Genomic DNA, 13,713 nt, shown 5'->3' with positions numbered 1-13,713 from the left:
TTGCCACCTGGATGACCTTGCATCAATCATCTGGCGATGGTTCTAGTCATGCCTTAGGCTTTACAGCCAGCAGGATGACTTTGGGCCAGCCACTCCCTTTCAGCCCACAGTGGCATGCTCAGGTGACAAGCTAGTTTATCAATTTCTATTGCAACTAAATAGATCCACACTTGTTTTATCTGGGGAAAAAAAAACCAAATCCTGCACTTGTGGGAAAACACTAGGAAGAGAAAAAAGAAAAAGAAAAATTGTTTTAAAAGCCATACAAATTGGAATAAACTACGCACGTACCATAAATATCCAGCCCTACAACCTCCCAAGGCAGCTCCACTTTAACCGGCCGGATTTTTTTGGTGAGGTTCTTGCTATGCTCTGCATTCTGGCAGGTTTCACACAGCTTGATCTGGAAGAAGACAGGCAAAAAAAAAAAAGACGGAGAAGCCATTTGTTTGAAATTGCAAGGGCACTGAAAAAGGTGACTTATAACCCAGTCCTAGCGCTTAAGGACCGTTGCAGCACCCCCAGGGTAACGTGACCAAAATTTGGGCGGTTGTCAACTGGCATATATTTATGACAGTTGAAGGGTCTTGGGGTCACGTGGTCGCCGTTTGCAACCTTCAGGGTCACATGACCGCCACTTGCAACGTTCCCAGCCAGCTCCTGACCACAAAGTCAAGGGGGAAGCTGGGTCTGCTTAATGACCACATCGTTTGCTTAACCGCCACAGAAATTCACTTAACCGTGGCAGCAAAGATCGTAACGTCGGATATAGCTCACTTTGTTGCTTAACAGTGAAACTTCTGCCTTCCGTTGTGGTCCTAAGTCAAGGACTACCTGTATCATTGCAAATCATCGCTTCCTTTGGATCTCTGGGGATGAATCTGAATGCTCCAAGCAATCACTTTCTCTACTTAAAACGAGCAATTCCTCCTCCCACCCCCAAACATTTACCCAGTCTACCACATCCTTGACAATACCCAGCCAATAGTATCGGCTCTGAATCCGGTGGACCGTCTTCTTCTGCCCCAGGTGATTCCCCAGCTCCGTGAAGTGGCTTTCCAGGAAGACCTGCCGTCGGCGTTGGAGGTCAACCACCACTTCCCGCTTTTCCTCCTTTTTGGGGCCCACATAATAGAGGCAGCCTCCTGCACAAGGAACAAGGGAAAAAAAATACAATGGGATGGAAAAAGAAACTGGAAAAAATGGGTGCAATGATTGGCTACCATTTCTAATGCAAGGTGCATCTGTAATTCTGCGCGTGTCAATCTCCCCTCTTGGTCCCTTTCAATGTTTTTTGGGAGGGTGCATTAAATCCTTCCATAAGATGTCCTTGAAATGCTGCTAATCCAACTGGCAGGACCAAGGATGATGGGATTGAAAGAGGGAAGGAGGAGGAGGATGGAAGGAAGAGAAGGAGAGGAAAAAGGAGGAAGAGCGAAGGAGGAAAAGAAGAAGGATGGAAGGAGGAGGAGAAGAGGAAGGAGAAAAGGGGAGGAGGAGGACAAGGATGGAAGGCAAAGGAAAAGAGAAAGAAGAGGAAGAAGGAAAAGAATTTACTGAACCTAACATCTTTAACAAAAAAAAAAAAACCAACACCTTGCTTGGAATGACTTACTTGCTATGATGCCACTCTCCTAATTCCTTAAATTAGGATTAAAACCCAAATCACCTCCAATCAGTCTAAAGCCTGAGAGGTCTCTTGGTGGAAGGAATGCAGGAGCAGCTTCGGGTTGTTCTGCACCCTCCCTCTTCCCCATCTTTCCCTGCACCCTTTCCCTGCTGCCAATCAAGCTAAGCTCCCCCCTCAACCCTTCCCATGTCCCCCCATGCCTCCTTGCCAGCTTCGGGCTGCTGCAGCTGCAGACATGCCTCCCCCCCCCCAAACATCCTCTCCCCCCTCTCTTTTCACCTTCCACAATGAACTTCTGGGCGTAGCGTTTCAGATTCTTCCGTTTGATGGAGCAGAAGCTGGCCGGGAAGCAGCCTTCGGAGAGGAGGCGGAAAATATCCTCAAATTTGCTGGTGGGGCTGCAGGAGCCTTCGCCGACCTCCTCCTCTTCCTCCTCCTCCTCGGCCACTTGCAAGGCAGAATCCATGTTGCAAAGAAGGGTCCGGCCGGGCAAGGGCCTGGCTTCTCAGGCCAGGGGCTGGAGGTGCTGAAGACCGCTGGGCTGCAGGCTCCGTCCTTTTATCCAGGAACTGCAGCTGTGCCCCGCTGGTTTTGCTTTCGCTTAAGGGATGGTGCACAAGTGCCCCTCGCTTTGCAAAGCTGTCGGGGAGGGCTCTTTCCCGCTGTTTGCATCAGGATGGGATGCTCTGGGTACATCTGGTACATACTTTGGAGCACTGGGGTTGGGGGAGTTGACATTTGACATAGTTGACGGAACAATTAATCAGAGTATTAATTAAGAGTGCCAATTCATAGAGCTGACAGAACACTTACATCAATGGAACGGTTTGCCTTCAGAAGCTGTTGGTGCTTCAATACTGGAGGTTTCTAAGAAGAGATCGGACAACCATTTGTCTGAAATGGTATGAGGTCTCCTGCTTCAGCTGGGGGGTGGACTAGAAGACCTCCAAAGTTGGCAACTTTAAGGTGAGTAGAGTTGAATTCCCCTGCAGTTCCAGGACAAAAAAGACAGTTTCCCAGAAGTAGCCCAGCGATCTTCGGCCCCTCCAGCCCTGGGCAGCCAGACTCTTGCCCAGCTGGACGGATGGGCTTCAACTCCCAGAATCCCCCAACCAGCGCATTTAAGTTGCACTGTTGTCCTTTCTCCCCACATCAGTATGCAGAAGACCCTATTGAGAAAGCCAGCCTTCTTGCTTCTAAGCAAAGGAGCCCCGCTAGGAAAAAAAAAAGCAATGGCAACTGCCTCCTTGCTAGCAACAAAGCTGCAGATTTTCCCAGGCTGGCTTGCAAAATATCCGCCGGGTTGCTCTCTTGGGGCCACGAAACTGACTTAGCCCCGGCCCAAAAGGGCTCCCCTTCTTTCCTCCGGGCCGTTCCGCTCCTCTGCGGGCTCCAGAGCTGGGAGAGAGGCTCCGACCTGGCTTCCTCCCTTTGGGCACCGCTGGGTAATTTGCAGACGCTCCCTGGCACGGGCTGGCGGCCGGGACGCTTTGAGCGACGGACCCGTTGCTCGGACAACCCCGTTCCGTCCGCCGGCGGGTCCGGGCGGCAACATGGAGCGCGGTGCCTGGAACCCGGGCCGGGGTCGCTTCCTGGCCTGCGCCTGTTTCCTTACCGATAACCTCTTCGTGGAGCGCTACGGCCTCCACCTGCGCTACCAGGGCGATCCGGAGCAGCTGCGCAGGGAGTACGGTCCGGTGAGCCCCGGGGCGGCGACGGATCCCTCGCCCGCAGTGGGGAAGGGTGGGGGAAGGGCTAGACTACAGTCCCCATCGTCCGCGCCTTGCTGAGCCCCGTTCTTTCCTCCGCAGGTCTTGAGGCAGCGCGGCTGCAGGAGCGAGGAGGACTTCGCGGCCGTCCTTCGAGAGGTCTGGTCGGGCGAGGCTGGGCAGGAAGATCCGTCGCTCCTCCGGGCTTTTGTTGCATTGATTCTGCTCTTTTTCTGCTGAAGAATCTCACTAGCCTGATTAGAGAAAAAAAAAAACACACACACACACTCCTCGACTTACAACCACAATTGACACCCAAATTTGAGTTATTACTGCTCTGTATTAGCTGGTAGAATCACACCAGCTTAAGTGTGTATCTATAGACACAGGCATACATATCAGCTGGAAGAATCACATCATTGTGGAATTTCAGTCTTATTACCTTACATTATTTTGAGGAATCATACAATTGTGAATTATTCCATAGTATTATTGCCCTATATTAGCTTGAAAGATAACCTTTGTCATCGTGTGGGCACAATGGCACACAACTGCATGATGGTTGATTCCAGAATGGTAGCCTGCCCTTTTTTGTACAGTTCAAGGCAGTCTACAAAACGCTTCCTTGCCTCTTGTTTTCCCCACAATGTTCCTGTGAGGGGGGGTTGGGTGGTGCGAAAGACTCTGATCAAAAGTCATCCATCACCCACAGATTTATGTGTATTAAAATTATGTGTACTAGATACCCAGTTTCCGGTCCAGCACTTTTTGAATTTTATGAGACCCCTGGCTTTTTCTGTAAACAAGAAAACCAAGACAGAAACCTCCCTTGCATCTGTTTAAGTATCTTAATTAACAGTTTATAAACAATCAGATTGAATTGCTGCAGGTTGAAAAAGAAGTGCAGAGGAGAAAGGAATTGGATCATCAATCCAGAGAAAGAAAAGCAATCATCTCTCAGAATTACAGACCAAAGCACCCACAGCTATATATTTTACAGGTAAAGGATGTGCTTCGTTGCATTTGCACATCAGTTTATGCTCAGAGGACTAGGAGGAAAGGGGAGGGGGAGACTTTTTCTATTAAGCAAATTATAAAAAAAAGTGAGACTAACTTGAGGCTTCACAGCCGTTTCTGACAAAGAGGAAACTGCATAATCTAAATGAGATAGAGGGATAATTTACCTGGGCAGGGAGGAGCATGCAGCCTTGGAACCTGCTCTGAGTCCCTAGAGTTAAAAGCGCTGGCAGCAACCCCCAAAATCTGATAAAAGTTAAAGGCAAGTTAATCAGAAGTTATTCTGTTCAATTCTCTTTTTCTTGTTCTCTCCTTATCCCTATCTGCTATGCTAGGAATCATTTTTTAATTCGGAATTTTTAGAAACCGTCAAATACTGCAAATCCCCAAATGCTGATCTCCAAGGTCTCCTGCGCCATGTGGAATCTTTATCAGGTAAAAATCGATGTCCATTTATCAGTAGGCTGCAAACAGGCTATGCCTCTGGCGGGCTGAGCTTTCTACTGTTTGGGCCTATGGCCCAGAGGCACGGTTCCGATTCTCACGCACAGATGAATCTTTCTCACCCTTGCTGATGGAAGTTCCATTCAGCTGGGGAAATTCATTATTTTATATGCAAATAAATTAAAAATCCTGAATTATGGCCTTCTGCCCACAAATGTCTAAGCTTTAGTATAAATTAAAAAAAAACAGACTAACTTATTTTAACACCTGGAAAATATACTTACTCTTCTCTACTTCAGATAAGAGAATCTACCGGTTACCAATATTCACCAAGGAATTCTGCGAAGCTTTTGTTGAGGAACTAGAACACTTTGAACAGTCCGAGTTGCCTAAGGGAAGACCCAATTCTATGAATAACTATGGGGTGAGCTTCACATCCTGTAGATGGCAAAAATGTGGAATGATGTGGGAATTAGTTTTGTTAAATGCATGTTCTCACATTAGAGAAAACAGGGTTATTTGTATTCTATTATCCTGGCCCTGCTTAAATACAAAACAGTTATCAATGCTACATGGATAATATTTGGCATAAGAGAAAAACCAAAACCCCTGAAAGAAATTGACCCGAATGTTCTGTTAGAATATCCATCATCTTTCTTTCCCTTTTATTTTCTGTCCCTTTCTTGTTCACCTTTATGGCAGGTGCTTTTGAATGAACTTGGACTGGACGAAACATTTCTTACACCTCTGCGAGAGAAATATTTGCAACCGCTGACAGCCCTGCTTTATCCGGACTGGGGAGGGAGCTGCTTGGACAGCCACAAAGCTTTTGTTGTGAAATACGCACTGCATGAAGATTTGGACTTGCACATCCATTACGACAACGCAGAAGTGACTCTCAACGTCTGCCTGGGGAGAGAATTCACAGAAGGCAGCCTTTACTTCGCAGAATTTAGACAGGTGCCGCTTTTAAAACTTCATACAGTTGATTGTAAACTTTTACATCATGATGGGCAATTAACTACCATATGATGGGTAGTTAATGCTCCTTCCTTCTCCTACTTCCCCCACAACAACCCTGTGAGGTGGGAAGGGTTGAGAGTGTGACTGTCCCAAAGTCACCCAGCCAGCCTTCATGCCTAAGGCAGCACTTGAACTCCCTGTCTCCTAGTGATTGGCCCAAAGTCATCCAGCCAGCTTTCATGCCTGACTAGAACTCCCCATCTCCTGGTTTGAGCTGGGTGCCTTAACCACTAATTTCCATAGCTTGTAGTAGTGAATTGCATATGTAGATACAGCATGAATGAATATTTTCTGAAAGCTGCCTTGATTTGAAGACCACAACTGCTGAAGCAGCTCGTAACCTGATCCGTCCACTCTTTTCAAGGATGCCAAGCCTGTGCCAAATTACCTGGAGGTTGAACACGTGCTGTTCTATGGGTTGTTCCATCGCGGAGGGCAGCTCCACGGGGCATTGCCCATTGCCTCTGGCGAACGCAGGAACCTGATTATCTGGATGCGATCTTCGGCTGTCCGCAACCGACTTTGTCCCATGTGCAACAGACAGCCTGACCTCATTGAAGCAGACGGATTTGGGGATGGGTTCACTAGGATTCTGGAGGGCAGCCCACCTGGGACCACAGACGTGTGCTCGTTAACATAAAAAGAGCACAGAGGAAGAGAACTCTGCGTCTGGATTTTAATAAAATTTCAAAATCTGACTTTAACATATCAGTAGTCTCTTCTCTGTGCAGTCCTGAGTGCTTGGTTATTTCCCTGCAGACGTTTCATTGCCCAACTAGGCAACGTCATCAGTGGTAGAAGGTAGTATGGGAGGACGACGACGACTGTGGGGTCCTTGGTGCTCTCTGAGACTGGTGGTTTTCTTGCACACATTTCATTGCCCAACTAGACAACATTATCAATGTGACGGTGAGTGAGGTGCTCCCTGCTTTTATATGCCAACCTCTATAGTCTCTTCATCTTCAAATTGACCCCACCCCCCATCAATCCTATTTAACTGGTATCTCTCCAGCATAACAGCTAAGTACCTTTTTAAAATCAGAGCTTAAAAAAAATACTATTTTGATTGCTTTATTTTTTAAATAACTACCTTTCCTTCTCAGTTATAACAGCCTCCAACTGGAATGCAAAATCTTCTATTTATAACTTCCGGTAATAAGAAAGCCAACAGCTTCAGGAATCTTGGAAGGGAACAAATTAAAAAAAAAACCCTTGTTTTAAATAAAAAAAATCGTGAGCGAAGAGTAGGGGAGATGGGCGGCATAGAAATCAAGAAAATACGTTTAATCAATAAAATCTCTTAACTGGAAGGAAACTTCCAACCTTCGGCTCACACGCATTAACCGAGGTGGGAACCAAAGTGCGCAGCCTCCGATTTCCCCACCGGACTTATGTACCAACATGACAACCGGAAGTCGCCGCTACAGTTTAGAGAACGGCCGCCGTTGGGGCGAGGGGGGGGGGCGGCTGCGTTCGCTTTCCGAATCTGCGGATGGTACGGAGAAGCCGCGTTAACGAGGGATCTGCGCCTCACGCCGTGCCGGGCCTCCTCCACCCCACCGGCGGGGCGCTTACCTGACTCAGTAAGTCTAAGACAACGGGGCAAATTCGGATCCATAAAAGCGGAGCAGGTTCGTCCTTAGCGCGCATGCGCTCAAAGCGGCCGCTCTGGAGACTTGGCGGAGGAGGGATTATAAAGGCAGGGATGCCCGCGGATTGGTCAAAGACGGCTAAACGACAGCTAGGAAAGCGAGGCTTTTCTTAAAAGGCCAGTACCCAAGACTCAGAAAGACCCGCACCTTATTAAGTAGAAAAGGAAGATTAATAATAACACTATAAATATTTTGCGTACAGATAGCTGGAAGAACATTAGGGAGCAATTTCACTATTCCAAAGAAATAAAACCTAAAGGAATAAAAATTACATCGATTCTGTTGTTTCTGCGTCAGTTCAGATGATAGAGGCAAGTTTTAGTTGGAGATGAATAACAGGAGTAGGTCTTTGTTATATTTTATATTATTTTTTACATGTTTCATATTTTATTTCATACTTTATTTTATATATTGTATTTTTTTACAAGTAAGGCATTCCTAGAGGGTTGCAATGGTGAAGGTTATTCTGCTGCAGATGTTAAAAAAAAACCCAAACATTTCATCTGTCTGAAACAGGACCAAGAGCAAGATGGCTCACAGCCAAGCTAAAAAACGCAGGAGGAGTCGAAGCGATTCCCGGAGCCGACAGCGAGACAAGGAGGAAGATAAGAAAAGGAGGAAGAACAGCAAAGGTTCCCGAGAGAGGAAGAGGAGTTGGTCCCCAGCAAGCAAAAAAGAATCGGAACCCCAGGAATTCAGGATGAGTTTATCTTCCAAAGATGGTGAGGGAAAAAAAACACCCCAGCTTTTCCCAAAATTGCAGTCCTGTTTGTGTGGCTGCAAATCTGTGGTTTAACAAATGCGTAGTTGTGGCTTCCAAATGAACGTTGTTGAAAGATGGAAGGATGGGGATCATCTTGTTTCCTTGGCAATTCAGAGGGGGAGGTTGTCTTTCTTGGCTTTGGCTTGGTAAGCCAAGCCGGCTTTTCCCTACTTTAAAACTTCCCAGGAGTTCCACCAGGACTAGTAACTTGAAGATGTTAACATTTTAAACAGGAAGCTTGGTCTCTCGGGTAGAGTGGGAGTGGATGCAAGAGGCTGAATGTCAGTTCTCGCTGTTCGCAGGCACGCATTTAAGGCAGCCTTAAAAGGGGGGAATTCTGGGAATTGAAGTCCACCCATCTTAAAGGGGCATCTCTTGAATTCCCAGCCAGGTCGGGGGTGATTGTCCTCTGGAGCCCCTGCTTATCTTCTCTTCCATTCTGGCTCCTAGTGAGAAAGAAGCAGAAAGCGAAGAAGAAAAGGAAAAGGAAGGCCAGCTCCTCCTCCTCCTCCTCTGAAACCACCTCTTCCTCCTCCTCGTCTTCTGGGTCGGCCTCCTCTTCCAGTGCCTCCTCGGACGAGTCCCACAACGGAAAGGCCAAATCCGAAAAGAAAAAGCAGAGGAAGAAGAAGGCTTCCAAAGGGAAGGACAAGAAGCGGAAGAAACGGAAAGAGAAAAAGAAGAAGAAGAAAGCCAAAAAGGAGCGGGGAAAAGAGGAGGAAACCAAGAAGGAAGAGGCTCCCGGCCCTTCGCTGGAGCAGTGGCAGAAGGAGGCTGGATCGGATTCTGGGCCGGGTAAGGCTGGCCTTTATAGCACGGAAACTCAGCTCAAGCAAGCCTGGGGAAAAAAAAAAAAAAAAACTCTCCCAAGAGCAGATTGGAGGAGCAATTGAGAGGCTACAATAACATAAAACAGTTCTCCTTGACTTAGGACCACAGTTGGAATCAGAATTTCCATGTCTAAGCAAGGCGGTTGTTATCCAATTTTATGACCTTTCTGCCACAGTCGTTAAGAGAATCTAGCTTTTCCCATTGATCTACTGGCCGGAAGCCAGTTGGGAAGGTCGCAAATGGGGATCATATGAACCCAGGACTTGGCAACCGTCGTAAATCCACGCGGTTGCCAAGTGCCCCAATTTTGAAACTCGGAATCTTCTTAGGGGTAGCTGGCGCCTTCCCCTCTGCCCCTACCTGGCTCTCCTAGTCAAACATGATTGGCTGCTTTTTGTTCTCACGCCAAGGGTCTGTTCCTTCTTGAGGCTGGCCAGGCACTGTCTCAAAAGCAAAGATCCGTCACTGGTCGGTTGCTTTCTCCTCACGTCCTTCTTTCTCACAGTGCTTGTTCATGATGAATAGGGTTTGTTTTTTTTCCCCATGAGGGCCAAAAAAACCTGGGTCCTTTCTCTCTGTGGGGTAAAAGGCAGAGCCTCTCCTACAGCCGATTACGGGAACTGTTGAACCAAGAGTTTGGTAGCCTCCCCCATTTTCTGACGTAGGTTTCTCTTCCAGCCCTGACGGACGAACAGAAGTTCCGCATCCAGGCCATGAAGCCAATGACAAAAGAGGAGTGGGATGCCCGCCAGAGCGTTATACGGAAGGTCCTCAACCCTGAAACAGGCCGGATGAGGTAGAGGCCAGGGGGCTGGGTTGAACTGGGGTTCCTTCCCTGTCACAATTTCACAAAATCCATAGAGCCCCTCTTTCCCTGGGCGTATTTACAACTTCAGCGGAAAGCAGTTTGCACGGAATATCATTATTTTAATTTTTGAACATCGGGGTGGCTTTCCCCCCTCGTTTTGTCTTGTTTGCTGTCTCTGCAACAGCTTGCCTGCTGCTGGTTTGATTTTGCTGCTAGGGCACCGAGATCTCTTTTGCCCTAAAATTAGAGGGGGATATGGGCACAAGCCACCTTTCAAAGATACAAATCTGTGAAGTTGGCATCTCCATTATTAGTACCCAGAACAGTCTTCAGTATTACAAACACAGCATCCGGATCCTCAAATATTTGCTGACGGGAGGGTGTTGCCTTCATCCCCCTTTGCAAACACGCGTTTGCTAAATACGAATCGATTTCTTCTGGCTTTCATGAAAGCTTTCAACCACAGTAGAAGGCCATATAGGCAAGTCCTTGGCTTATGACCACCACTGACACCAGAATTTCTGCTGCTAAAAGAGGCAGTTGTTCACAAAGTTCTTCTTGATTTTGTGACCTTTTTTTTGCCACAGTTGCTAAGCGAATAAACCCTTGCGGCAATAGTTAACTTGACCTCTTTTTAAGGGTCCGCTGCTTTCCACATTTTTATGGATAACATCTGTTGTTTGGGGAAGTCAATGGTGTTTCTCTTGCAGGCTTATTAAAGGCGACGGAGAGATCCTGGAGGAGATTGTGACGAAAGAAAGGCATAAAGAAATAAACAAGGTTAGTGGCTTTCTGTGATCACAACAGGCTTGGATGCAGCTGGCCTGCTTGGACAGGATGAGGGTCATTGACTTCACAACTAAAAGCGGGCTGTGCTTTTCTTCAGAAGTTCGTATTTCACGGCCCATATTGTTCACATTTCCTTGGACAAGGCACTTGGTTTCTGTTTCCACATCTGCCCTTCAAAACACCCCGAGCATCATGTCTGTGGAGATTCCCAGTCATCCAGGTCATGGTTGTCCCAAAAGTTCTTTTTCCAAAAGGCAACTGGACTTCGTTTTTCCTTCAAGACATTTCACTTGTCAACTGAGAAGCTTCTTCAGTTCTGATGGAAGGAAGACGAGAGCTTTGTCCAGAACTGAAGAAGCTTCTTGGATGAGAAGTGAAACGTCTTCAAGGAAAAGCAAAGAAAATCCAGTTGCCTTTTGAAAAAGCACCTTTGACACCCCGAGCATCAATTTCCCCTTAGCAAGATCAGAACTTCCTAACGCCTGGGGTGAGACATTGCGGATGGACAGACGTCAATCCAATTCCCCCTTTATTTTCATCAGCTCTGGAAACCTAATAGCTTCAGGGCAACCAATCCACCTTTTGGATTTTTCTGTCTCCGGGGGTCCTGGCAGATTGGGATGGGGGGGGCAGCTAAAGAGGACTTCGCCTTTTTCTAAGGCAAGCCCCCTCCCTTCTAACCTGTATCGTATCTCCTTTTGCAGCAATCCACCCGGGGAGACGGATTTTCATTTCAGATGAAGATGGGGATGCTGCAGTAGCGGGACGGATTTCTGAAACGGCAGAGATGGTCTCCTTGGCTGTTTGCAAAGCTTTTGCCCCAAACGAGGCACGCCCGGGTGCCAGAGGGCAGAATCTCTTCTAAGGCCGCAGTGCACAAGCCTTGTGGGGGTCTCCCCCTCCCCTTCGGCTCCAGGGGCCCTTGATTTTCCCAGGAGTCACTTCAGCTGCTCTTCTCAGCTTCCCATCCTCTTGAGGTTAGGGAGCGTAGATTCATGTTCTTCTTGGGGGGGAAAGGGAGAGTTGGAAGCAGGCGCAAAGACGGATGAATTAAAGGGCTTCTGGCGATGGTTTATGGGGGAGGGGGGCGTCCCTGGCTGCTTTCCCCCGTGCCAAAGGTCCCCTCCTGAGCGATTCCTTGCAGCTAAAGAGGCTGCCGATCTCCTCGTCCGTATCTGGTGACCTGGCAAGGAAAATCCAAGCAAAAGAACAACTTCCCGCCATGCTAAGGAAAAGATCAGCCTTGCCAGCAATGCAGTCCAGAGACTGGAGCGCTGCAGCAGCTCATTACCAGGAGGGAGAATGACTCATCGCCTCCCTGATCTGGCCAGAGGAGGGCAGAGCGCAGGCCTGCTGCAGCTCTCCTTCAGGTCTGCCTGGCACGCTGCCCACCCACCCACCCACCCACCCCCTTGATCAAGCTCCAGGGGAGTCTGGAATGAGGCCTCCTGGCCCGGTTCTCCAGCAGCCTCAGCTCCTCTCTTTCCAGGCAGAAGGGGCTCAGCTTTCTTAAGGGTGCCGTGGCTTCCCAGCCAGCTGGGGAGGGTAAAGGCCGGTTTGGGGGCTTCTGGATTCCTGCGGTGGGCAGGGCCGGGAGAAGGCTGGTCTTCCCCAGTTGGTTTGGACGTCAGAGAATGTCTGGAAGGTTGCCAGTGGCTCAGCCCCGATGTGTGATTTGACTTCACCTCCTGCTAGTGATGAAGGCAAAGAACGGCATTGTAGCTTCCTAAGCTCATAAGAAGGTCTGACAAAAACTACCCTCTGCCTGGGCTGCTAGCTGAATTCTGCATTGGTTGCTACTGGTTTAATTTCTCTCCTCCCCCTTCTGTCCTTCTCCTCTTCCTTTGCTCCTCCTTTTCCTTCCATCCTTTTCTTCTTTCTTCTATTCTTCTTTCTCCTCTTCATCTTTCTTCTCCTTCTCTTCCTTTCATTCTCCTTCCATCCTCTCCTTATCTTTCTCTTGCTTTTCTTCCTTTCATCCTTCTTCCACCCTCCTTTTCCTTCTCTTCCTCCTTCTCTTCTTCCTTCCATCCTCCTCTTCCTTTGGTTGGAGAGTATTCAAAGGCTTGTCAATCATTCATTCTCCGACAGTCGCTTTGTGCAATGTGCACATAACCTTCCTTAGGGGCAAGAGATTTTTCTCACTCTTTCCGATTCCTCCCGTTTCTAATCCTGCCCTGGGCTGACTGCCCTATACGCCAACGACTGGGTTGCCCTGACTCACAAGGCCAGTGGGAACCACACGCAGGCCAACTCTTAGCACCCTTTGGCAACCAAGCAGCTGCTGAACTAGCTTATGTAAACCCCGTTCCCATCACAACCAGTTAATCATTAATCCGTTCTTGGAACACGCCACCCAGGCTGAATTCACCCCCAAAAGAAAATAAAACAAGCGTGGGAGAGAAAAATATTGCAAAGTGTGCGTTTAAAATTCTGCAGAGCACCCAGTCCTACAGAGCTAAAGGCCCTGAAATCGTGCCAATTCCCAGAGCTAAAGGCAAATTTAATAGTCTTCCTGTGAAACCTGGCAAGTGAAAGTGTTCTTTTTTTTTTTTTAAGGGCTGGATTGTATCCTTTGCATGCATTGTTTCTTTTCAAAACTGCAAGCACAAAGCTGAAGGAAAAATTGAAATTGTTGAAGCGATGAATGTTGTGTCATCTGTCCAATTGGAAATGCTTATACAGGATGCTGATGTAGCTACTTTAACTAATTAAAACAACCTTCTAAATGATCTTGGTGGTTTCATGGTCTCGTCTGTTCAGTTAGAGAAGGAGAGTTGCTTGGAACTGGGTGTGTTTTCCAGATTTTCAGGCCAGTTTACATTCTGGATAAGGATGGATGGCTACCTGATGATCCACTGGAAGAAGGGATGGTTTCCTAAATAAAGAAAGGCCTGCACTATCACCAATAAAATTATTTTATCCATGAATAAAATAACTAAAACCAGTTTCCTTTCCTGCTTTGCCTCACTGGTTTAGCAGAAACTGCAAAACACGACCCTTTTATCTCTGAATGCTTATCAAGTTTCCAAAATACTGCAGTGAGT

The 13,713-nt window shown here is 47.7% G+C and overlaps 2 protein-coding genes across 3 annotated transcripts; both read left to right on the top strand.

Moving 5' to 3' along the window:
- Positions 1–2,622: 2,622 nt before the first annotated feature.
- OGFOD2 (2-oxoglutarate and iron dependent oxygenase domain containing 2) lies at positions 2,623–6,463 on the top strand. Its single transcript, XM_039362585.1, has 7 exons — positions 2,623–3,327; positions 3,442–3,498; positions 4,229–4,339; positions 4,692–4,791; positions 5,100–5,224; positions 5,503–5,760; positions 6,188–6,463. Exons 1-7 carry the CDS (start codon positions 3,184–3,186, stop codon positions 6,461–6,463), a joined length of 1,071 nt encoding a protein of 356 aa, XP_039218519.1. The 5' UTR covers positions 2,623–3,183.
- Positions 6,464–7,267: 804 nt separating this feature from the next.
- Positions 7,268–13,399, top strand: ARL6IP4 (ADP ribosylation factor like GTPase 6 interacting protein 4). Of its 2 annotated transcripts, none has more exons than XM_039362588.1 (6): positions 7,268–7,406; positions 7,992–8,197; positions 8,689–9,033; positions 9,748–9,865; positions 10,588–10,657; positions 11,371–13,399. In XM_039362588.1, exons 2-6 carry the CDS (start codon positions 8,005–8,007, stop codon positions 11,425–11,427), a joined length of 783 nt encoding a protein of 260 aa, XP_039218522.1. In that variant the 5' UTR covers positions 7,268–7,406; positions 7,992–8,004; the 3' UTR covers positions 11,428–13,399. The 2 variants fall into 2 exon arrangements, with proteins under 2 accessions (XP_039218522.1, XP_039218520.1); XM_039362586.1 differs by having other exon boundaries at positions 8,626–9,033.
- The last annotated feature ends 314 nt before the right edge of the window (positions 13,400–13,713 follow it).

This window comes from Crotalus tigris, unplaced genomic scaffold (assembly GCF_016545835.1).
Source record: "Crotalus tigris isolate CLP2741 ecotype Arizona unplaced genomic scaffold, ASM1654583v1 scf7180000019478.12717781048:2074007, whole genome shotgun sequence".
In the NCBI taxonomy this organism is placed as follows: Eukaryota; Metazoa; Chordata; class Lepidosauria; order Squamata; family Viperidae; genus Crotalus; species Crotalus tigris.
This window is presented reverse-complemented; position numbering and strand designations above follow the sequence as displayed.

Bases quoted from the DNA above. Each gene is read 5' to 3' on its own strand.
- OGFOD2 (XM_039362585.1), top strand. From the start codon at position 3,184: ATGGAGCGCGGTGCCTGGAACCCGGGCCGGGGTCGCTTCCTGGCCTGC. The intron at 3,328-3,441 runs GTGAGCCCCGGG...TTTCCTCCGCAG, and splicing joins TGCGCAGGGAGTACGGTCCG to GTCTTGAGGCAGCGCGGCTG. The intron at 5,225-5,502 runs GTGAGCTTCACA...CCTTTATGGCAG, and splicing joins ATTCTATGAATAACTATGGG to GTGCTTTTGAATGAACTTGG.
- ARL6IP4 (XM_039362586.1), top strand. From the start codon at position 8,005: ATGGCTCACAGCCAAGCTAAAAAACGCAGGAGGAGTCGAAGCGATTCC. The intron at 9,034-9,747 runs GTAAGGCTGGCC...TTTCTCTTCCAG, and splicing joins TGGATCGGATTCTGGGCCGG to CCCTGACGGACGAACAGAAG. The intron at 9,866-10,587 runs GTAGAGGCCAGG...TTTCTCTTGCAG, and splicing joins CCTGAAACAGGCCGGATGAG to GCTTATTAAAGGCGACGGAG.